The sequence below is a fragment of the Carassius auratus genome, chromosome 11, assembly GCF_003368295.1.
Source record: "Carassius auratus strain Wakin chromosome 11, ASM336829v1, whole genome shotgun sequence".
Lineage (NCBI taxonomy): Eukaryota > Metazoa > Chordata > Actinopteri > Cypriniformes > Cyprinidae > Carassius > Carassius auratus.
The window spans coordinates 9,076,678-9,100,375 of NC_039253.1; the positions used below are offsets into that span (position 1 = coordinate 9,076,678).

The 23,698-nt window shown below is 35.5% G+C and overlaps 2 protein-coding genes across 3 annotated transcripts in view; one reads left to right on the forward strand and one right to left on the reverse strand.

Annotated features, from left to right (window-relative positions):
- The window catches only part of LOC113110952 (neuroligin-1-like), an 80,237-nt gene extending 58,826 nt beyond the window's left edge, over nucleotides 1-21,411 (reverse strand). The window contains exons 1-3 of one of the 2 annotated variants that reach the window (XR_003293234.1): nucleotides 21,076-21,411; nucleotides 19,598-19,698; nucleotides 18,498-19,235 (exon numbers count right to left, since the gene is read on the reverse strand). The gene's annotated coding sequence lies outside the window, so the exon portion shown is untranslated. Of the gene's footprint in view, nucleotides 1-18,497; nucleotides 19,236-19,597; nucleotides 19,699-21,075 lie in introns of those variants that run through there. The other variant, XM_026275266.1, reaches the window with a different exon arrangement.
- The window catches only part of LOC113110951 (spermatogenesis-associated protein 16-like), a 41,390-nt gene continuing 31,502 nt past the window's right edge, over nucleotides 13,811-23,698 (forward strand). Inside the window, exons 1-2 of the mRNA XM_026275264.1 lie at nucleotides 13,811-14,320; nucleotides 15,243-15,388. Of these exons, the coding sequence (XP_026131049.1) occupies nucleotides 13,856-14,320; nucleotides 15,243-15,388 (611 nt within the window). The 5' untranslated portion in view covers nucleotides 13,811-13,855. The remainder of the gene's footprint in view (nucleotides 14,321-15,242; nucleotides 15,389-23,698) is intronic.

A 23,698-nucleotide genomic window follows, 5' to 3' on the forward strand; every position in this document is an offset into this window, starting at 1 on the left:
TTATTTTTATTACTCACAAGGAATCTGTATTATATCCTTTATTCTTCTTCCTCATTCATTCTAGACCTTTCACACACACAACCAAAGTGCTGATCTTCACACACAACCATATTCAATAATTAAACCCAGTTGCCATTACGGTTCCTTATCCCCCTTTTCTTCTTTTCTCTTATAGGCTGAATGAAGATGGTTGAATCATTTTTAGACCTATACATTTACACTAGTTTCCAGGTAAATAAATAAGCACTGCATAATTTACAGCTGAGAAAACCACATTACAGATTAAAAAAAAAAAGTGAGTGATGTAGAAAAAAAAAATCTTGCAAAGGGTGGAAAAGGCAGATGGTTTCTAATACGGTGCTTATGTAAACTCTAAAGCTACTTGTCAAGGTTAAGACATGAGTTGTAATATTTTTTTTATTTTACTTGGAAATATTAAAAGGCAACAACTTGGCGGGCATGTTTTCTGGTCTGCAAGATTACAACCCACACAGAGCAGTAAACCACCTTGTTTGGCAAATGGGTTTTATTTAAGGATATACAGTTGGCAAGGCCTGTTTGACAGTTTTATCCTACTGGAGTTTATATTTCCTTTCTGGAAAGCAAAAAGAAAGTTTTCAAACATTACCAGGAGCGAGAATGAATCAGATCATTGACATATTGATTATTTTACATCGCTCATGATTGCATGCTGAAAGTGCACCAGCGTCAGAAATGTACACACAGCAACATCTTGTACTCTACTCTCCAGCCACGTGACGTCACGCATGTTCTCGTGAAGCCCTTCATTTTTAAAACAGCATTTATTGGTATTTATATTTTCTGCATGGGGAAATTTATGTACCCATCTGTCTGGTGTAAAGCAGTTAGAAATAAGTGAATCGTGAGAGCATAGTGCTATGTGTCAGGGTGAAATATGTCTCTCCACTGCTCATGGCTGCACAATGGTGCGAGTTTCATTAAAATGAACGCGAGGCATAAGGGCCAATCAGAAGCTCATCACTCTGTTTTGGCTGTTAAACCATGCATGGGAGAAATGACAGACAGTGTGATTTAATGCCTCAAAGGACCTGAATACCAACATGGAAATATATTATATATATATATAAAAACACACACACACACACACACACACACACATATTTATGCGTGAACCACAATTAAAGCTTCCTTAGACATTCCTTGAAGTGCACTCAAGAACACCAGTGGTAGTGAATACTGAACACCCCACAGCCGTATCCTGTTGGTGTAACAGCAAGCATCATTAGCGGGAGGTCTAACGGAGGGGAAGGGTAGTGTGCAGGCATTTCTGCATTATGGGATAAATACCTGTTGCAAATTTGTATAGGCAGCAATGTCAATTCATATCAACCCTGTAATGCAAATTTATACTGTAATAATCAGATTAACCACTCAAAATGAATCATTCGAAATCTGTCTAGGTCAAATTTCACCCCAATATGACAAACATAATTCAAGGGATATAATTCAATACAATAATTCAATCATTTAAGGGACTATTCAAATTCAAAATTATTATAATACATACTCTTATTTATTCAAACATCTGCATTTCTAGAATGCAAAAGTGTGTGTGTGTGTGTGTGTGTGTGTGTGTGTGTTCGGATTTTTAGAAATGTAGCATTACTGTACATCACTTGCTCAATGGATGAATCCTTTGCAGTGAATAGGTGCCGTCAGAATGTTGGAACAGCTGATAAAGCATCACAATAATCCACAGCACTCCATTTACATTTTTGGATAGACTATTCCTTTAAGACAATAAATGGGGAAATATATACTAATCGAATTATACTATACACGCACTGCAGTAATGAGAAACTTTAGGGGAAATGTGCTTGATTCTAATGATACAAAAATTACAAATATTTCTTGTCGGAAGAAGACTTTTTTTCTGAAAAATACAATTATTTTGGAGTGATGTGTTTTTGTGCGATTCAATCCATTGAAGATATTATTATATAATTGTTGTTTCTTTTAGTTTTCTATGATTTAATTTTTTCTTTCATTTTTATCTGTACTGGTTCAGATTTAATGGCGTCACTAATTGCATTCATTCATTCAAAACATTATTTCTGTACGAGAAAAATAGAGTTCTCATTAAATTAATTCCTCAAATAAGCATTGCCCCCTTAATTATTTTTGTCATTTTTTGTTAATAGCTTTATATAATGTAGTTTAACCATTTAATATTACTTTAATGCACCCCAACACTGGATACAACAGGAAAATGAGCGTTTTCCTTATCACTTCCTGTCCACTTTCCAGTTTTATCTAGTTATCTCACCTAACAAGAGGAAAGCATGTGTCGAATTTCATTTTAGCTTTATCATCAAATATAGTAACATTCCCTGTAACCTTTAATGACACTATAGTTTCACAGACCATAAGAAGCAATTTCCTCCATGATCTTCAGTAATGATGGAAGCTCAATCACGAGCACAACACCCCAATCCATTACTGTACTGGTGAATTGCCCTATAGAGCCATTTAACATGGCAGTAATTAGCGTTTCTCAGGAGGCCCAGAGAGAGCGTTGTTCACCGCTCCAGTGTGGAGCTCAGCAGCCTACAGCTCTATCTATAACTCTGACAGAAGCCTCAGCACTGTCAGTCCCTCTGTGGCACCCTCCCCAATCTACAGAGAGGATGATGAATGCCCCATCCACTATGACATCACAATCAGAGCGCACTTGCAGTCCTTCTCTCTCTTGAACTCTCTTTGTCCTCTTGTCTTTCACTCTATCATTCTCTTGCTTTGTCTCTCACTTCAAACATGATTCTTTCCCTTTATCTCGCTCGCTGTCTTTCTCTATGAAGTGTCCCCTTTTTTCGCCCACGAGCCACCTACTTTCCTTTCCTCTGTTTACTATCGTCGTAATTTTGCTCAGCTGGAAAACAAATTCGGTGACAAATCCAGGATCAGACACAGACCGGATTATTCCATTCAAAAGAGCAGACGCTGAATTATCAGCTATCAAATTCCACCTATTGTGTATGACACAATATGGAATTAAAAAACCTTGCTGCCAACCTTTTAAAACACACAAATAAAGAAGGTTGTTTACAGAACATCATTTTCAACCTAAAACAGATGGCGTTTTAGAGGCCTGAAAACTCAAACTTTTGAAAAACAGGTTTCAAAGTCCAACGTTTTTGAAAACAATACGCAAAAAGGCAAATTTGTGGAAATTCGTATTAGTCATGCGTTTTAATAATTGTATAGTATCCATCTATAGCATAAGAGTGATTTTGTAATTCAAAAACTGCCAACATTTTTATATATAGTTATATATAGTAGAATGTTTTACATATTATTGGCCGGATTTACTAAACTGGGCAAATTAGCGTTAGAGCGCAATTCCATAAAAGGGCAAATGGGAGGGAAAAATTCTGTGTGTGATTTACTAACAATATGCACATAAAAAAAAAGACGCAACCAGATAATTTCCATAACGACCAGCGCAATCTATCAAGAGCAGTGCAAATTACAACATACTTTAAGATATGCTTTCTTGAGTGTTAAATTATGGCGCAAATACCAGTACTTTGATGACTGCAAACATTTGTAAATCATGTTGCTAGATTAATTTTAATACTCTCCTCCCATAAATTTTGCGTCTTAAATGGAAACTCCTACAAATATATATTCGATAAGGTCAGGCCCAAAAATAACTGTGCCTTTTCAGCACTAATTCTTCACTGCACATCTTTAGTAAATCCCGGCAGTACTATTTTAACACCATAACAGTTTTCGCTGGTGCAAGCTGTTAGGAAATCTGGCCCTAAATATAGTGCTGAACAGTAACTGATTGAATGATTACATAATTCGATTCCAAACATTAAGCAATTTCTAAATGCTCATGAATAAATTACAGTATCCTTTTTATGGATTCAAAATTTCACACAATGGAAGATATTCATAATATACTGATTCTCCCTCATTCCTTTTTCTCTCTTTTAAATTTCCTTTCGAATATTTCTACCGTGTGTCACACCATTTAGCTTTGATTACATACAGAAATGTGAATAAGTTTGCAAATGATGATTCCAAATTTCAGGGGGGAAAGCAGCTCATGACAGACCATATATGAAACAAATATGCAAGGTAATGAACACTGATGACTTACAGTTACTGTTGATTCTGTTGACACACACACACACATTGTATATTATGATTTAATTACTAACTTTTTCATCAACTTTTAACATTGCAAGTTTATTGGAAATCTTAAAACTAGTTTGTAATCTGTAATCAGTAACGGTCACAACAGTATACAATTTGTAAGTAATCCACCCAGCATCCTTTAGTTTTCAAAAATGTCACTTTCTATAACTTCATCTGCATTGGTTCAATATTGATGAAGCGCAGACACTGAATTATCAGCTATCAAATTCCACCTAATGCATAAGAGCACAATTTGGAATTCAAAAACTCCGCTGCCAAGCTCCCCTATAATCCACAGAAATCGATTCGATCTCATCAAGACCTTTAGAATATGTATGCGCTGGCCGTCTAGAAAGTCAGGGCCAAAAGTTGAGAAATGTCTGCACCGCTCCGACCCTGCCCACACCAGAACCTCAGCCAAATCCCAAGGCCATGTTCTGGCTTTTATGGTGCATTATTGCACTAAATAATTCCACACACACAAACTTGGTAAATTATTTTGCTTCAGGACAGTACAGTAGTGACCCAAAAACTTGTATTTAATGAAGTTTGGGATAGATTATTTTATATATATATATATATATATATGGTTATATGTTATACACCATGCTGGTATTTTCTTTTGTCGAAAAAAAAAAAAAAAGGGCATCACAACAATAATTGACAAAAATATATAAATAGATACTGACAATGCACTAACAATGTGTACCGAAGGATATATTTTTTTTTTATGTAATCCAATCATAGTTAATGCCAGTGATTGCCCCACTTCTGCTGTCTCAGCAGCTTAAATGTGGTTTTGTTGACTAACATAAGATGCCATTTTAGTCAGAGAAAAATTAACAAACATGACATTTAATACTATTAAACATAATTTTAAATTTTAACTCTGCCTTTAATATAAAAAAAACACCATATTTTCTCCCTTTTATGCATTTTTCTCATGTTTATTCAGAAAAAAAAAAACTCAACTCAAAACTCATCCACCTTATGGAAGTGATTGTGACTGCATTCTCTACCTCCATCTGTCAGAGACAGTGTCATTCTTTAATGTCCATCTGTCTCTCAGTGTCTGTTTATTCTAGTCCTCTGAGGTTGCACTGAAGGTTTTTTCATGCACATTTGCACATTAAGAGGTTTGTAATGCCAAATCAGTCTCTTAGAAAATTTAGTTTGTAGTCACCCAGACCCACCAGAGGCACTGCAGGAGTGTTCTTAGCCGCAAAAATGCAAACAAAAGGGTAGAAAACAAAAGGGTACAAAACCTTTAAAACATTCCCTATAGAGCTGATCTCTAATGATGTGCCATGTGTGACAATAATATTCATTTTTAAAATTCTGTAAATACTATTAATGTATGATTTCAATCACTCAAAAATAAACTTTTACAAAAAAAAAATACATTTTACAAAAATGTAACCAGTCACTTTTTTCCGTACAGTTACACTGAAATGAAACTGAAGCTTTCACAAAAGTAGGTCATATGACTTGTTTTCTGCAGCAAATTTATCACACACTATCAAAAATGTAGCATTATAATCACTGCTGACCAGTGGATCCTCTGTGGTGAATGGGTGCCATCAGAATGAGTCCAAACAGCTGATAAAAACATCACAATAATGCACAAGTAATCCAAACTTTACTTTTTGTAGACAGTGCTTGATCTGTGCATATTCCTCTCCTAATTCAGCAGAAATTACTTTTTCAATGGAGAAAGCTAAATTATAGAGGACCTGAAGCAATGGTTTTAAAGCTAAAACCATCTTAATAATGAATTTGTTTCATATATGCACACAGCTTTACACTTTGGACATTAATTGATGGATTATTAATGGCTGCATGGATCATTGGGATGTTTTTTTATCAGCTGTTTGGACTCGCATTCTGACGGCACCCATTCACTGCAGAGGATCCATTTGAGAGCAAGTGCTGTAATGCTACATTTCTCCAAATCTATTCTGATAAGGAAAAAACTTGTCTACATTTTGAATGGCCTGAGGGTGAGTGCATTTTCAGAAACTTTCTTTTTGGGTGAACTATTTCTTGAACAGAGATGATTATCGGTGAATAGTGACCTAAAAATGTTTCTCACTCCTTATGTTAGTTAAAAACAAAAAAAATGGAATGACATAATGAAGTAAATGAAAGAATTAGTAGAATTAGTACAAAAGGTCAAATAAATACAAAATGTAAAAAAAAGAGCAGGTTTCCATTTATTCTTCAATTAATTTACTGTATTTATTCATTCCATCCTTAAAAATTGAAGCTTTAACCAAGCTTTTTCCTTGCAGAGAAAATATATGGAGTGGAGGATTGTGGGTCTCTCAGTGTGGCCCTAAAACATTTTCTAATCCACTTTTATTCCTCACCAAGGTCTATTAATCTGGGGAGCAGATACTTATCCTGCTCTGATTTATCCGCTTATAAATGAGCTGACATATGGATGAGATTAAGGACTGGCATGGTGTAAGGTTTATAGTTAAGGTTTATGATTTAAGCCAGGCCTATGAGATTCCAGTGGCGTAATGAGAGTCAACTAGTGTAATGTGAAGCTCAGCCCAGTGGATTTTACCCTTCGGGTCTGAATGAGAGGGGAGGGAAATAAATACAGAAAAGCTAGAGTTTGAATGAACTTGTGCAATTTATTTAAACATAAGACTAACTAATTCCATAGATTATATTTTTCATTTTCCATCCACACACAACTGAGTGCTCGAGTAAAAAAAAAAAAAAAAAAAAATGTCCTCAGGGTTGGTTCACCTTTAAACCAGGCCAGCGTCTGTAGTAATGATCTCCAGATAGTTACATAATTTATATCATCAGCTCTCACGAAATCTTTTTTGTTTCTTGCCTCCACTGCTTTCATTTATATCTTTTACAGTATTAAAGGGGCAAGAATGCTTCAATTAAGAACAAAAGAGACACACTACGGAAAACACTGCGATCGAGCAACTCTCTCTGCGAACTGACGATATATTATGACAGTTGGGCCTGTTTAACTAATGCAAATTCTAAAGCTCTTCACATCACTGGGCCGCAGCCTGGTAACGGAATCCTGTCAGCCTGAGCATTCAACAAACGAATCATCCAATTACACAAGCCAAATGAGACAAATACTTCCAAACTCACTGGTGGACACAGTGGTGACAGAGTCCAGACTTCCCACTTAATCATCAGAGCGTTTCTTAGTAAGAAGCGTTTCAAACCGAGCCTTACTTCAGTCACAAAACAATCTATTTATTCATGTTTTTTTCTTTGCTTCCTATTGCATTTTCACTTTGAACCAGCAGCGAGTAAACAGGCTCTCAAGGTTCCGGAAATAATCTGGATTAATATGGATGAGACATCTCATTAACAGCAAAGATGGGGGGGGACATTAAAGCGGTCTGTAAAAACAGTGGTGCAATATCTCTTCCTTAAAGTGCGGTATATGACAGCATGACCGCTTTGTAATTGAAGCTTCTCTGAGAAATCCTGAACGGTCTTAAAAATACTAAGAAAAAAAAAATGGAGAAGAGAGAGAGGGCTGCCCAATTTCTCACAAATGTTCCACTTCAGTGTGGTCACATTGAAGCTATTCAAGACGTCCTTTAGTGGCAGACTAATGACTCGGGTCTGTGGTCTTCGTAAATTGTTGACAACACCAAGTGGAAACGCAGTCTGCCGTGAAAAGCACGAGTGGTACATGAGGGATAAATGAAATAAGCAGCTATTTATATGCATCAGGGGTGAACAGTTTGTCACCCAGTGCTGATTGTCCAGGCCAGACGCTGAGACAACGTGCACCGATGTCTGTAGTGTTTATTGCAGGAGAACACAATAAATCGAAAAGCGCTGGCTTCGTCTTAGTCTATGTGTGTGTATGATGGATAATGTACACAATTGCAGCAACTCAGACATGTTGGAAAATCAATGCTGGACATCCAAGATATAAACTTAACTCAGTTTATACAGCGACAGACAACTTACAGCCTACATTTATCTGTATTGCAACAGTGAAGCAGATCTTAACTGTACAGTCTCCAGGCTAACCAAATACAGAAAAGTGTCAAGTATTTACCTTTTTTTTTAACAATATCTCAGGTATTCCCAGAACGTGTGTGAAGTTTCAGCTCAAAATACCCAACAGATCATTTATTATATTTTTGTTGTAAATGTCTATTTTGAGTGGAAGCAGAAACCTGCACTTTAAATGCAAATGAGCTGCTGCCCCCCGCCCCCTTTCCAGCATAGGGCTGTGACTCTACAGCTCATACCGCAGATACTCTGCTAAATAAACATCTGTTTGGTTTTGATTATGTCTATTTTGCTGAAATATTGCGATTTAAACCATATTAGGCTAAACTTCTTATATATGGTTTTCTAAGCGCACATATTCAAAGCAAGGGGTGGTAATATTAAAATAAGATCCTCTTTCTACGTCACGTGCACAGTTGCTAAGTCTGCATATTTTATGCGACTTTGGACTTCTTTTTTTGTGAAGTCGTGTTAAAAAAATTCCAGAGTTGCGGTTTAGGCTTACAATATTTTAAAAAATATGGTTGCTTGTTAGGAAACCTTTGTTTCTTTACATTTATGGTCAATTAAAAAAAAAAAAAAAAAAAAAAAAAAAAAAAAAAGATATTGTTGACATAGGTAAAAGCCAATCAGTTCAATAATGAATGTGTTGTAGGGTAATTCGTCATCACACAACGCGCCCCTCCCCCTTATTGTTAGTAGATGTAAATAGACAAACAAGGCAATTAATTTTAATAAAAAAGCCTTATTAGAATGACACATTCAAAGAATAGGTAAATAAAATCATTTGATATAAATTTATATTTAGGGATGATTTGAAGAAATATTAAAATGTATACACATAGTATGTAATAAAAACATTTTTTATTGATAATTCTTTATTTTAAAGAATCATTCGATTGAATGAAATTGTCACATAGGAAATCATATAGAAAAATATTGAGCATTTTTAAGATTTTCCCTCTTCTTTAGCCATTGACTCTTGTCTTTGTCATTGTATGAAAACCGTTTTAATCCTATGAGCACTGGGCCCTGTTCAGTTGAAAAACTTTATGGGATATTTGAGATTTCTTTTAGCACTTCCACTCATATTGTTTTTTTGTTTTTTTTTTTCACATATGAAGTCCCTTCTAGGTTTATCATTTCTGGCGCATCCGCAGACAGTTTATTTCCCCCCAGGCTGTAAAAAACACACACACAAAAGCTGACATTCCAATAGGGACTGCTGTCCTCCTCACAGAGTATGAGAGACAAGTATTTTATGGTCAGAAGAAACCATTACCTCATCGTCACCTTACCAACAATTGACATGTTGTTGGAGTGATGCTCATTGTCAAGGTTAATCAAAACGGACAGTCTTATGAAGATTTAAAGCAACAAAACAAAAGCATAACTGTTCATCTGGCTGCCGAGGGAGAATAGAAATGATTATTGATGGTTCATACCCATCGATGAACAGCTGTAGAGAGACTCAGTGAGCAATTACTGCAAAATAGATCAACATTTAATTTTTACTCCAATGGTACATTGTCTAGCTCTTAAGAGAAAGAAATGAATATCAAACAACTTCAGGCAATCTTATGACACTGACACATTTTTCTAAATTAACTAGGTCTGACAGACTAGGGGTTACAACAGCCTAAGAATGGAAAGTTGCAATTCCCTTCGCAACACATCTGTAATTTAGCCCATTTATGCATATTGTCAGATAGACTCATGACACTAGTACAATCGAAAAAGATAATTACTGATTCTTCATACAAATTTGTTTGTTTCCAGTGTTAACTATTAAATGTAAAGGTAATAAAGTAATAATTAATAAATTTAAACTATGCATGTAGTCTACAAGCCATGTCGCCTTTGAGTAATTTTCTCTCCAAACTAAAAACAGAGACATATTTCTTAGAGAGAAATTAACTGAAAAGACAAAAGTGGTTAGTTGGTTATCTATTATCCCCAAAATATGACAAAATATTACTGTGCATACTGTATATCTAATGTATATATTAGTGTACTATAAATGAATTTATTATGCAGTGTTTTGTGCGACTGACAGACTATTCGTTGAGACAACACTATGCATCTGTCAGCAAGCTGTGAGTGATGGTAGACAGAGCGGTGTTTACTGTATGGAGAAATGCATGAAGCTGAGTGCTATCTACACACATCATAATAACTAGCTTCATTTTAAACATTGCTGATATCAGTAGTTGGGTAAGAACCGGTTTAAATGTTGACACTAGTCATATCTGACTGTCACTTTGGCTAATTATGTCAACCAATCAAAGCACTGAGTTTATTATGAGTACTGCAACAGTTGGGTTATGAAAGTAAAAAAAAAAAAATTACATTCATTTTCTCCACAGGGTAACTGGATTTTAAATGATAATATTTAAACCTTTTAAAAGCACACCTACTGTGAGAAACAAGGTTGTTGATGGTATATGCTTTTTTTGAAGCCATCAGACCACATAAGCATGTTTAGCAGCAAAATCCCTGGTGAAAAACTACATTACCCATGTTTCTCCATTCAGAATAAGGACACAAATTGTGCCAAAATAACTCCATAGCACAAACAATTAAGCACAGTGAACAATGTAATCAAATCAATATATGTTCTCGAACTACAAAAAAATAAAAAAAATAAATAAAAGCTTCTTGGGATACTAATTTCCCACATAAGGCTTCAAAGTTTGTGATGGTTTGGTTCAGGGCTTAGAACTCTTAAAGACTTATTCCATTGCTCATTATTTTTTCCGTGAGAGCGGGCGCAGCCATTTGTAATATTTCATGTGTCTGACTACCAGCTATTTTTAGCTGTACAGCTTGTTTTGCTGCTTGATATAGCAAAAAGGTGTTTCTTACCATATTATTTTAATGTATTATCTTAATTATGAACACATACTGCACTGTTATTCTTCATGTTATTTCCCTACAGTGGCTAATGAACCAGAAGTCTCGCACATTCAAAAAAAAAAAAAAAAAAAAAAAACACAGCTTACTTCCGCGTCGAAAAATAAGGTGGATATATAAAAAAAAATACCAGCACTAAAAAGTGGGCGGGCACTGTAGCACTCTATAACAGTCAGTCCTGGTGCTCTAATCTGATTGGACAACACAATTCCACAAGTTGTATGGTGATGTCAGTGATACAATGTTATTCTTTAAGCGTTCAAAAAGACACATTGCACAATGAAAATTCAGAGGTGAGTGCAGCTTGACACCGCTTTTTTCAACAGAAATATTTTTATGTTAGGGAGCAGTCAACATTATTTCCCCCAGTTGAGGCATCATTCAGGATACAGCAATACAGTAGTTACTGTTTAAAAATGATTTCATATATATACACATTTGGCTTAATATTTATTTATTGCCACCTAGTGGGCTCTACAGTCCTAAATCCATATCTAGTGCCCACATCTGCACTATAACAAGAATTCTTATGACCTACGGCTCAGACTACAGGCGTTTTTAAATCCTATGAAATCTGGTTTTGCATCACGCACAGATTGTCTTCTTTCAAATCTCATACATGATTTGAAAATCATGGAGCATCACACAGTACAAGATATTAAGATGATCATGCCAGAGGAAGCCCCTCATGTGACATAATGGATAATGAAATGCATATAGTCTGTTCTTCAGCAAAGGTGAGACTGAATTGCCAATTTTAATATCTGTTAATAGTAGTATGCTAGCTAACAGTAAAAACTGTTTACCATTGCTTAGCAACACCATCAGCGCTAGGCTCTGGCTGCTTTTTACGCTCACCTAGTAAGTTCAAAACTGAGGTCATATCTGCTCAGCTTTTTTCTTTGTCCGTACCAAGTGTGGCCCACACATCCTGAAAAGTGAAGCCAAAACATTTAGATCATCATTTATTGGCTGGCTGCAGTATAAACCCTGTCCTTTCCATGTAAACAAATGGGACGTAAGCCAAACGTTAAAAAAAAAAAAAAAAAAAAAAACATTTGTTTCCATCTTTTAAGGTAGTTCTTAACACTTTTGATGTGTTCAAGTGTATGTTTTTCTAAAAAGCTTGTTTTAGTTAGTTATTTCATGCTTTAAAAAAATGGGGTTTGGTGTCATGATCGTGAGCTTGCAAACTTATCACGATATCTTGACTCCAGCTAATGAGAACTGCGCAAGCTTTGGTTCCAGATGATTACAGAGACCATACATGGGACATTTTGGCTTCACTTTTCTACATTTAAACGAAACCAAGGCACATTGTCCATTAACCATTATATTAGATTTGATATTATCAGGTGTGTCTGCGAGCACACTGGAAGTAATTAAGATTAGATCTGAAAATGCCTTACATTATCAGATAATCTGGGGTTGAACATTGTAAACGACCAAGGTCCTACATAAGATTTTATTTTTTTGAGGGATAAATTGGCCTAAAACTCTTGTAGTCTCAGCCAGCCTGCTTTAAAACATTTATATGGACAAAAACACTCTTTCACCCACCAAGGTAGTAACACACACACACATAAAGATGGAAGAATTTGCAGTCTACTCTTAAAGCAGGAGCTCGGCCCATTGCCAACAGGTGTATACGTCACAGTGACCTTTTCCTAAACACATCTCAAGAGCGGCAGTGAATCAGCACCCCGGCCCTCTACATTATTTAAGTGACTTCTCTAACAGTACACTAACAGCAGCGCTCTTACTGAAGAATAATAGCAGCGAATGTATTAAAGATTCAGCCTGCTTAGAGAATTGAGAACATGTCTTTAAGAGGAGAGCAGGCCTTCATTGGGATGTAAAATGCATTTATTTCCTGGGCTGTTTAGTAACCCACACAGGAATGGGATAGTCTGCAGGTGGGGTAGATTGTAAATTGCTTGTCCATTATTACCAATTCTGAAAGTCCAGTGAAGAAACACACCGAACGCATTTCAAATAAAAAAAAAAAACAACAACTGAAGAGCAGTGCAATGAAAAAAAAAAAAAAAAACGTTCTGTGCAAATGGTCCCTAAAAAGTGTTGCATTAAAGGAACAGTCCACCCATACATTAAAATTTGATGGAAACTAACTCGCCCTCATACTATCAAAGATGTCGTTTTTTTCTTAATCTGAGCATTTGAACTTTAGTATTACATCTCACCAATGGATCATCTGCAGTGAATGGGTGCCATCAAAATGAGAGTTCAAACAGCTATCAAAAACGTCACAATAATCCAAACTGGACAATAATCCAGTCCAGCTTGAAACAAACTGCATGTTTGTAAGAAATCCAACAAGATTTTTTTTTTCTTTTTTCAAACCATTGTTTCCAGCTAAAATACGAGTCCTCCACCCATATTATTGTTTTCTTCAGTGAAAAGGTCATCTCATCTGAATCAGGAGAGAAATATGCTCAGGTCAAGCACCATTTACAAGTGCAAACAGTCCAAAATAGCTCACCACAACCAACATGTGGGTAGATTTTAATACGAGAGACAACATGGATGGACTTTTTTTTACTGGAGGAAGCATTGGTATGGATTATAGACTCTTTTTAATGGATTATTAAAAAAAAAAAAAAAAAAAAAAAAAAAAAATTGTTAAAACATCTTGGATGAACTATGCCTTTAATTTTAAATGCCTTTCAGAAACATTGCAGACTCAAATAGAAGCCTGGAACTCCATGGACCAGAGCAGATGGTTTTCCCCAAATACACAGAGCATCCAACAGTCCAGAGAAATCAGCCAGAGGAAAAAGGACAAAACAACAGAAAAAGGAAAAAGACAGACAGCAGTGCCCCAAAGAGGAGCAAGAAGAATGACACTCGAAGAAAAGATGGATCGCTGGACGACTGTGCAGGAGCAAATAATGAACGAAGCCCCCTTTCTTCACCCCCTCGCATTTCTCTAAGAGACCTGATGGAGGCTGAGACAAAGTTAGTGTTCAGTGACGAACAGGACATTACCCACAAGTCCCTGGCCTCCACCGCCACACAATTAATGTGTCAAGCGGCTGAAATAGGAGGGCCTCCGAGTGGACCTAATCTCAGCTTTCTGCCTCAAATTGACAAATGGCTCGATGTAGCTTTACAGGACGCCAACTCGTACTACCAACAGAAGAAATATGCCACTGCAGCCAGCCGTTTCACTGCTGCACTAGAGGTACTCAATATTCAAATTATACCACAGGCTGCCCTTCCTACAGACCTTTATCTGTGCATTTAATACACTTATGCACTAGATTGTTTTTAAAATGTGCGTGCACATGCACTCTTATGGGGATCTTAAGGTGTTCGAAGTCATTTTATATGCAGTTGCTATCGGAGCTGTTTGGATCTTCAGAGTGGTTGAAAAAAAAAAAAAAAAAAAAGAGCCCATCCAGTAGAAGAAATAAGATTGCTTAAAAAAAGTAAAACATTACTTGTAACACTTTTACAAAACTTAAAACATTTTAACAAACCCCATGATCTTAGGTATCATTCATAGAGCAAATGAAGTGATTTATGCATTCGTTTCATATTTAATTTTTAATGTTTGTGGCTTGTTCAAATGCCCAACACTAAGCCAATGGAAATAATAATAAAAGAATATAAAAAAAGATTATAATATATATTCTTATAAAAGAATATAATTTTAACTCTTTAAATGTCATAAATAATAATGTCATACAATATATGAGGTCAAATGAGAAAAAGGTCATCAAGAGAGTGTTTGTACACGCGTCAAGTGAAGAGAACATTTTCCTTTTAATGAAGTGGTATGTTCATAGCTGAGCTGACAGTACATTCAAAAACATTCAGTGCTCAAGGTGAAATTCTTCATATTGTTATGCTTTTTTTATTGCATTACTCAGCTTGGGTCATAGAAATGCATCAAGCTAATTATTATAATATGACAGTGACGTCATGAGTTTGTGGAAACATTTTCATTTATTTCCGTTTTCATTCATTTAAGAAAACACCAATCACATTTTATTTGACAATTGATCAACTAGGTTATAAGCAGGATTATTTTGGTCAACATTTTTCAGTATCTCAGTTAATACAAGCTACCTTGGATTTCTCCCACCTCTTCTCTCTCTCAGCTATGTTCCAAAGGTGCTGTGTTTGAGAAACCGTTTAACGCTGATTATGAAGACGTTTGTAAAGTTGTCAGCTTTGTTGAGTCCAGAATAGTTGCCTGCTATCTCCAAATGAAGAGGCCTAACCCGGCATTGCTGCACTGCTACAGGTAAATCACACACAGCACATACCATGAGAATTGTCAGACCCTGAGCCCCTCAAAAATGATGGGTAGTTATTGCATAAGATGGATTTGTTGTGGTTTATAACATAATTTAAAAAGAAGTACACTGCAGTTCACAAGTTTGGAGAAATTGAAATCGCATCATATGGCCCCCTTTAAATTAGTGCCAGATGACAATTTAAATCATGACCAATAGAATCTTAACAATAGGAAAAACTAATAAATTAGTTATAATATGGTGCTGAAATATTGTGTATACTTGTCTAGAATACTATTAAAGTTCATAGAAGACAAAACTTATGTATTGCTGAAAATAATATAATAAGGTGGGTCTGTAAACTCAAAAGTTGCCCTGAGAGTTTCATCTAGGTTCAATCAGCAATGTCCGCAAATGATGCGCAACACTCACTCAAAAGCAGATGGATGTTGATTGGTGTGTTTGAGTGTAGTGTGACAGGAGTCATTTTTTTAAGTGGACAGTGAGAGTAAAGCCTCCTGACCTCCAGTTAACAGTGTCTGCTGTATCCAGTTAGTCATGGCCCTGTGCTGTTCTCCTTTGCTCCTCCATTAGTGGGAGAGAAAGAGAGAGAGTTTGCGCTTTCTCTGAGCTATAACTCATCCTGACGGCAGCGTACCCTTGAAAAGTTCTGAACGGCTTAAGAAATGAAAGTCTTTGCAGCTCCCTCTACAGACTAGAGGATGAAGGGAACAGGCAAAGTAAGATAACATAATAGTAGAGATTTATTAATTCTGCATTAAAACTGTAGCTAAAGTCATTGCGAAATGGGTACCAACAGATTGAGAGTCCAAACAGCTGATAAAAACACCACAATAATATACAAGTAATCCACATGACTTTAGTACATCGATTAACATCTTGTGAAGTGTGTTTATGAGAAACGAATCCATCATTAAGGTGTTTAATCGCCAATATGGTTTTATTCTGTTAAAAAAAAAAAAAAAAAAAAAAAAAAAAAAAAAGTAATCTCAGCTGAATCATGAGAGAAATATGCACAATTATTACACCGTTTACAAGCTAAAACAGTTCTAAAACCAATATGTCGGTGGATTTTGAGATGAGAGCACAACAGATGATAGACTTTTCACTGGAAGAAGAATTATGGATTTATGGACTATATTTTGGACGGATACAATGGTTTAAAGGTGACCTATTACGCCCTTTTTACAAGATGTAAAATAAGCCTGTAAATAAGCCAGAGTGTGTATGCAAAGTTTTACCTCAAAATACCACAATGATGATTTTTTTTTACAGCTTGTTAAAATTTTTAGGGTATGAGCCAAAACGCACGTTTTCTGAGGTTGTCCCTTTAAATGCAAGTGAAACCATTACAGACCGGTCGTTCTCACATACTGCAGCCACACAACAGTGTTCAAACTCATTTTTGCATAAGATGGATTTGTTTCTCACAACATTTTCTCCAGAGGAAGCACTGCTATGCATAGATAAATCAACAGTTTGAAGTCAAAATAGCTTTAAAATGGATTTGTTTCTTACAAACACGCAGCATCTTGTGTACTTGTGATTTATTTTGATGCTTTATCAGCTGGATTTGAACTAATTCTGATGGCACCCATTCACTGCAGAGCAATTGAGGAACAAGTGGTGTAATTTGTTCAGAACTCATCTTGGATGTCCTGAGGGGACATTTTCAGTCAATTGTAATTTTGGAGTGAACCATTCCTTTCAAAAATTAATTTGACTATTATTAGTTAAATGCTTAAGCAACCTTTATTATCATCGGATTTGGTCAAAAGGCTGGTATTTGGTAACTCATGCCTGCTTTAACATAGAGGCCATGCAATAAAAATAGAAAACATGCTATAACATGTAACGTCTGCAGATCTTGTCAGCTCGTGTCCCATCTGTCAGTGTTGTTGCTAGCAGTGTGCTACTTAATATTGAAAAACATATACTGTAAAAGTGTGAAAATATATAAATATAGAAAACGGTTTTCTGTGAGAGTGCACTGGGAATAGTAAAAATAATCCTGGCATTCAAAACCGTCTGAAAAATCATACGCTGGGAAGCTAGGGAGGAAAATCTTACATAAAGCAAAAGAATACACATGTTCTGCAGATAGGCCTATATATATATATATATATATATATATATATAAATAATTATAGACTGTTTGGAAGGAAATGAGTTGAGGTAGGAAATATATGTTTAACAAAAGGAGACGGGTTGTCATGGCAACATCATGAACCATATGTAATGCAACTGCAATTCTGTGACTGAAATAAGGTTCTCTAGAAGTCGGTCCACACTACACTATATCAAAAGCACACTCCCTGAAAGCCAATTGGGAGCAGTTTAAATTGTTCAGGGAAATGCAATTTTAGATGAAACCAAACAAAATAAACATGGGAACATAATTTGGCTAACCTTGTTCCTTTCCTTTTATGTTTCAGAGGCTAAACATATAACATATTTAAAAATATTTGAAATTAATATTTGAATGATTTATGAAGGATAATAGCCGTGTAATAAATGTAATATTTTACATTTAAAAAATACTGTCTTTACTGTCTTTCTCATATAAATGCAAATAGTGGGCATAAGAAACTTTTTTTTTTTTTTTTTTTAAATAATTATAATAAATCAACTCCTAACTTTTACGGCTATTTTTAGATGTACAAAACAGTTTGTTTTGCTGCTTGATATTGACAATTGATGTGTCCTATAATATTATTTTAATCTGTTATCTTAATTGAGAACACACTGGTTTGTACTGCAAACACTTACCATTTAACAGCAAGTTGTTATTCTCCTCGTTATTTTCCTATAGCGATAGCTAATGAAAGGGAAGTCTCACCCGTAGATCTACTTCCACGTTGAGGAAAAAGGTGGATACTGTATGGGTGTACTTTTAACATTAAATAAATAACTTCATAACAAACTTTACATAATAAGTTTACAGAGTACACACACATAATGTAAAAAAAAAAAAAAAATTAGTTGCAATTAATCGTCTGACAGCGCTATAATAATAATAATAACGCATATAAAGTTTAAATGACAAATTTTTCCTGTATTCTGCTTATATATATATATATATATATATAGATTGGAGTTCTGTGATGTACAGAGTTCTGAAACATTATAATTCCACCATCCAGCTGCTCATCAAAAGCCAATACTGTGACATTTCTGTTCCTGCACACATACAAACACTCCTTCGCTGTCAGCACAGATGTTTTAGAAATACAAATAAACAGCTCTCACACACCTGAATGGTTGAAGACAGGTGCATTGAATACATGACATAATATTTAGAAATAAAAACCATGCATACAGCTACAGCTTGCAAAAAGATACAATGTTTTTAAAACAGTACATCTGCGATTTAGCCATGTAACCCTTGTCAGCCATCTACTAAGGTTCTAAAGGGCTTGTAATCATGTAACCACAAAGATAAATGGTTGTGGGGAGATCATGATTATCATGAGATTGCCCGCAGCGGTTGATACAGGTATGTTAGACCATGTGAGCAGTGACACAAAGTTGATGGTAAAAACCAAACCAAAGGTATGCCTTATTCTCCCTCTTACAACTATTACATGCATTTGTATTTGCTTCTTTGCGTCTCATTCATTGAAAGGCACAGTGCTTATGAAAACTGATGTGATGCACCACTGAACATGAACTGAAAGGACCTCAACTATGCTTGATTTTTCATACAGTATGTACAGTACAGCACTAAGTCAGCATTTAGGCCCATGTTGAAAATATACAAAGCAAGAAATCTGCCCTTTTGTTCCTTTTCCTTATCCATTTGTTAATTTGATATTTACTTCTCTTTTTTGTTAACTGTAAAAAGAAAAGAAAGATATACAGTATGTTAATACAATGTAAAAATAAATCAATGCAAAATAAAAAAATACAAATTTAAAAAAATGTTACTTTAAAAGTAATCAAATGTTAATCAAATATTAATCAAATATTTTTTTATTTTTTTATACGTAATTTACAACCAGCCCCATTGCATTACATTCTGGTAATTTGGCCAAATGAATAACGCAGAGGAATGTTTTTTTCCAAAATGGATCCAGTGAGGAATAGGCAAGCTGATGCTCTGAATACGGCTAGCATACTATAAAATCCTTTATGGATTACTCCTTGGCTTGTGCATTTATCTTCCTGTTTCAGTGAAGAAAATAAGGAGAGAATACCTTGGATGTCAATTGTTATCTCTCCATTCTCCTCGTAGGAACCAGCTTTGAGCACTAGGAGAATGTGGGTGGAATCCCATCAAAGACAGCTTTGTTGATTCCTGTCGAACAGATTTTGTATATATTAGCTCCGTGCACGACGAATAAGAACGCAACAACACAATTCAGATAAAAATACAAAGGTAGCTGCTTTTGTATTCCGTGTGATGACAATGCTTCCAGAGCGTTTAAAGTTGTAGGGCTCCGTGTCTCTTCCTGTCATGTTCTCAGGTTGGAGGTGCCATTTTCAAATAATGCTCTCTTTAGTCTGTCGCTGTGCGGAACTAAGTTTGTGATCTACAAATAATTATTGTCAGGCTTCTTGAACAACCCCTTAAAGGAGACTAAGCTAAAGGCTGACAGAAAGACATCAAACTGCTTCCTCTCATGACAGATTAGACATTTCAAACTCAAGCCTCCGAGTCTTTTTTTAACAGTGAATATTGCCGATGCTAATAATAAAGCCAAAACTAGCCTATATTCTATACGTTTGTCACATTTTTAAGAATATGTTCACGTGTATGAATGAACACCTGACCCACATGAATACAACACATTTTCATGCAATAATGTCAACAAACAATGGAGGTAATGCGATCAAGGTTAATATATAAAGGGCATAGTCAAATTGCTAATTAATTGTAAAGAAAAAAAAAGTTGTTGAAGTTAACAGCCTGTCTGGATTACTACACTGATTAACTCATTTAACAATTGTAATAAATTATAAAATGAGTATTGGGAGCAAGCCATTAAGAATTATTATATACTTGATTGTTTTATTTCTATGTTGAGGGTGTGCAGCATTTACAGTACATTCAAACGGCAATTCAGCGACACAGAATGTAGGCCAAATCTCAAACTTTAGGAATTAAAAGGTATTATCTAACTCCAGAAATGTGTTTCTTATCAAGCATATAGTGATCACAATTATTTACATGTTATGGCCAACATTCGCATTTTAATTACAATCATAAAAATATTATATTTTGTCTAAACAAATAAAAATAAAAAGAAAAACGCTTAACTAAAATGAATCATTTTAAATGTTATATGTGAATCACATCATCATGTTAAATTTGAAAATTTTATTTTTATTCTAAAATATATATAAATAATAACCAGTATCATACCAATACAAAGCTCAACTTTACTTTATAAGATACATCCATTTACATGATGTTTATATAATTTAAATTACCAAATCTTGATTTATAGAAGAATGCAAACTTTTGTGCAATCAGGGTCACAAAAGAGGGGGAGGGGAGAGGATTTAGGCCAAATTCAACATACTCAGTTTAAATATACTAAATGCAAACTCAAATTTAGTGTTTTAAATTTGAGAAAAGCCCCCAAAAAGTCAATATCCTCATAAAATCAAGCTCAAACCATTGACAAAATCTGTTAAAGAATCAACAAGTAAAGCTTCCACTAAAACTCACTGCAGGAGACAAACGGTGTGTTCCAAACGGGATATATCTCCCTCTGAAGGGCACTTCGGCATGAAAACAATCATGGCCGCCATATTGAAGGGTTGTTCCAAACCGAAGTGCTCAAAACTGGCCACTTCAAAAGGCCCTTCAGAATGAAGGATTTCGAAGGGTACAGCTGATGGAAACTTCAGGCTACCATGATCCTTTGCGCAGATTCTTTGCATGATGACGGTGCCTACACGTGGGCACATGATGATGATGCAGAAGGGCACTTCAAGAAACAGTTGTTTGGTTTCCTACACCCTACAACCCTTCGGAGTGAGAGCCTTCCGAATGAAACACAGGGGAACATAAGGATATTTATCAGCTAATTAGGTAACAAGCCACAGGTGAATATAATCACAAAGATTATAGAGACACAAACATCCAGAAAAAGAAGACTTCAAAATAAATTCATGACCACCAATTTCAAAATAAAAGACAAAAAAAAGATATGAAAATGAAAGAAAGATCCTCTTTCAACTGACACAGTTTTGTCAAAGCAAAAACAATTTGTATTACATGCTGCAAATTTCAGTGCGTCAGAGCCACATTTTCTCTAATCTGACCTCTGTGCCAACTCACCTCTATCTATATTGTTGTTTCCACTCTTAAAATTCACAGATGGATCACTTATAAAAAATGTATAATGGACATTTCTATTAATTATTAAAATGGCTTTCTGTCATCGCCTCCCGGCCTGGTTGAGGTCAGGAGTGCAGCTGGTGAGGAGGTCTTAAAAACAATGCAGTACTGCTATATTTTTCTACTGTCAAACAGAACGATGACAAAAAAAAAAACTTTTCTAATGTTAATATGATATGATAGTTTGGCAATATCATAAGAAAGAGTGCTATTTATTTCTCAAGTATCTGCACTATTGTATCTGTTCATTAAACAAGAAGTTAAAATTTGTACATTTTAGATTGTGAGTATAGTAATATTGTGAGTATAGTATGTTTTTGCTAAATTTTGCCAATGAAAATAGTTTCGGACAAAACCACAATAGAACAACACACAGTGCTGTTTTGTTAATGAAAATCTAAATAAATTTTCAAATCAAGTGAGTCAGTGATTCAATGACTCATTCATGAGGACAGTCAGGCCCCGTTCCAAATGGTGCACTTCATGTGCACTCGCAGACTTACAATGGCCTGCTCGTGTCAATTAAATCCACGAGACCATAGGATGTCGCAGTTGTCACATTTGTCATTTTAGCTTTCAGCAGGGTGCTCGCAAGCACCTCCTTTGCTGCCCTTGAAGCACAATCCTACCCAATAGTCGAGCAGTATTTTGTCATGAAAGTGTGGACTTAAAGGAAGACCGCAAGGGTTTAGGGAGCAATTTAGGACAGGACCTCACTTGCGTCATTTATGAATGAATCAAACATGTGAACGATTCGTTTGAATTAATGAGTGACAGAAAAACTCATTCAAATCATTGCCACCACCTACTGACCGTTTTAGTTTCATGTTGAGATAATAATTTAATCTTTTAAACTTTAAATTTCATTAAAAAAAACAACAACAACAACAAAAAATGCCCATTTAAAACATATTAAAAACATAGCAGGTCTAATTGTTGAACATTCTGTATAAATATACCACTTCAGAAGTAGATTTTATGGTAAACCAGTCTTTTTTTTTTTTTTTTTTTTTACAATATTATTCAATACTTTTTTTTTTCATTTAACACAATAATGACTTTAAATTATCATTGGGGGGGGGGGGGGATTTCTCAGCCCAAATTGATTGTGATTTAGATTAATCAGCATATTATGTAATAATTAAGATTAATTGACAGCGCTAATTTTAATCTATTAAAATTAACTAAAAAGCCCTTTCCTAAGAGACAACCTCTTCCAATCTATATACTGCCAGATGGCCCCTTCTTATCTAAATTGCCATTTCTTGGCCAGAATATGTTGCAGTCATGAAGTCAATTACTGGCTTAACTGTGGTTTTTAAGTGTCATTTTCTGACATTTGGATAGTCATAGAGTAGGAAGAAAAAGAAAATCCAAAGTTTTCACAGGTTAATGGGGCACTAGTTTAATAACTGTGAGGTTTCAGCTCTGTAAATTATTAAGAAAGTAGATAACAGAGAGGAAGTGCTGCCCAGAGAATGAGTAAGGCCTATTTTTTTCACACTCTGTCTCTGTCTGGAGGAAGTGCAGCGGCGATTCATCTGCCTCGTCAAACGTACGGCGCCGGCTCCTCAATTACCAGTGACCTCGGCTGTAACCAGCACATGTAAAGCACAAGGAACACGCAGTTAATTTCACCAAGCATTAAAAGGCTGAGCGAAAGAGCGTGTGTGTGCCAAGTAACACCCCGCATGTTGCGACAAGCGATGACGGAATGGCAATTAATGAAGCTTCAAAGTTGGCTATGATCGCTGGCAGGCAGCTGTGTTTTTTTATTTTTTTAGGAGGTGTCACTGATTCACTGAGGTCTCTACACCTGTCTTCCTGTCTCTCAGTCTCTCACTTGCACCCCTGTCGGGGATCTCTCAGAATTTAATGAATAGTGAGGAGACACTGTTTGTATGTTTCCTAACGGTAAATGGCTGATCAGACCGAGAAGCGTTTAGGA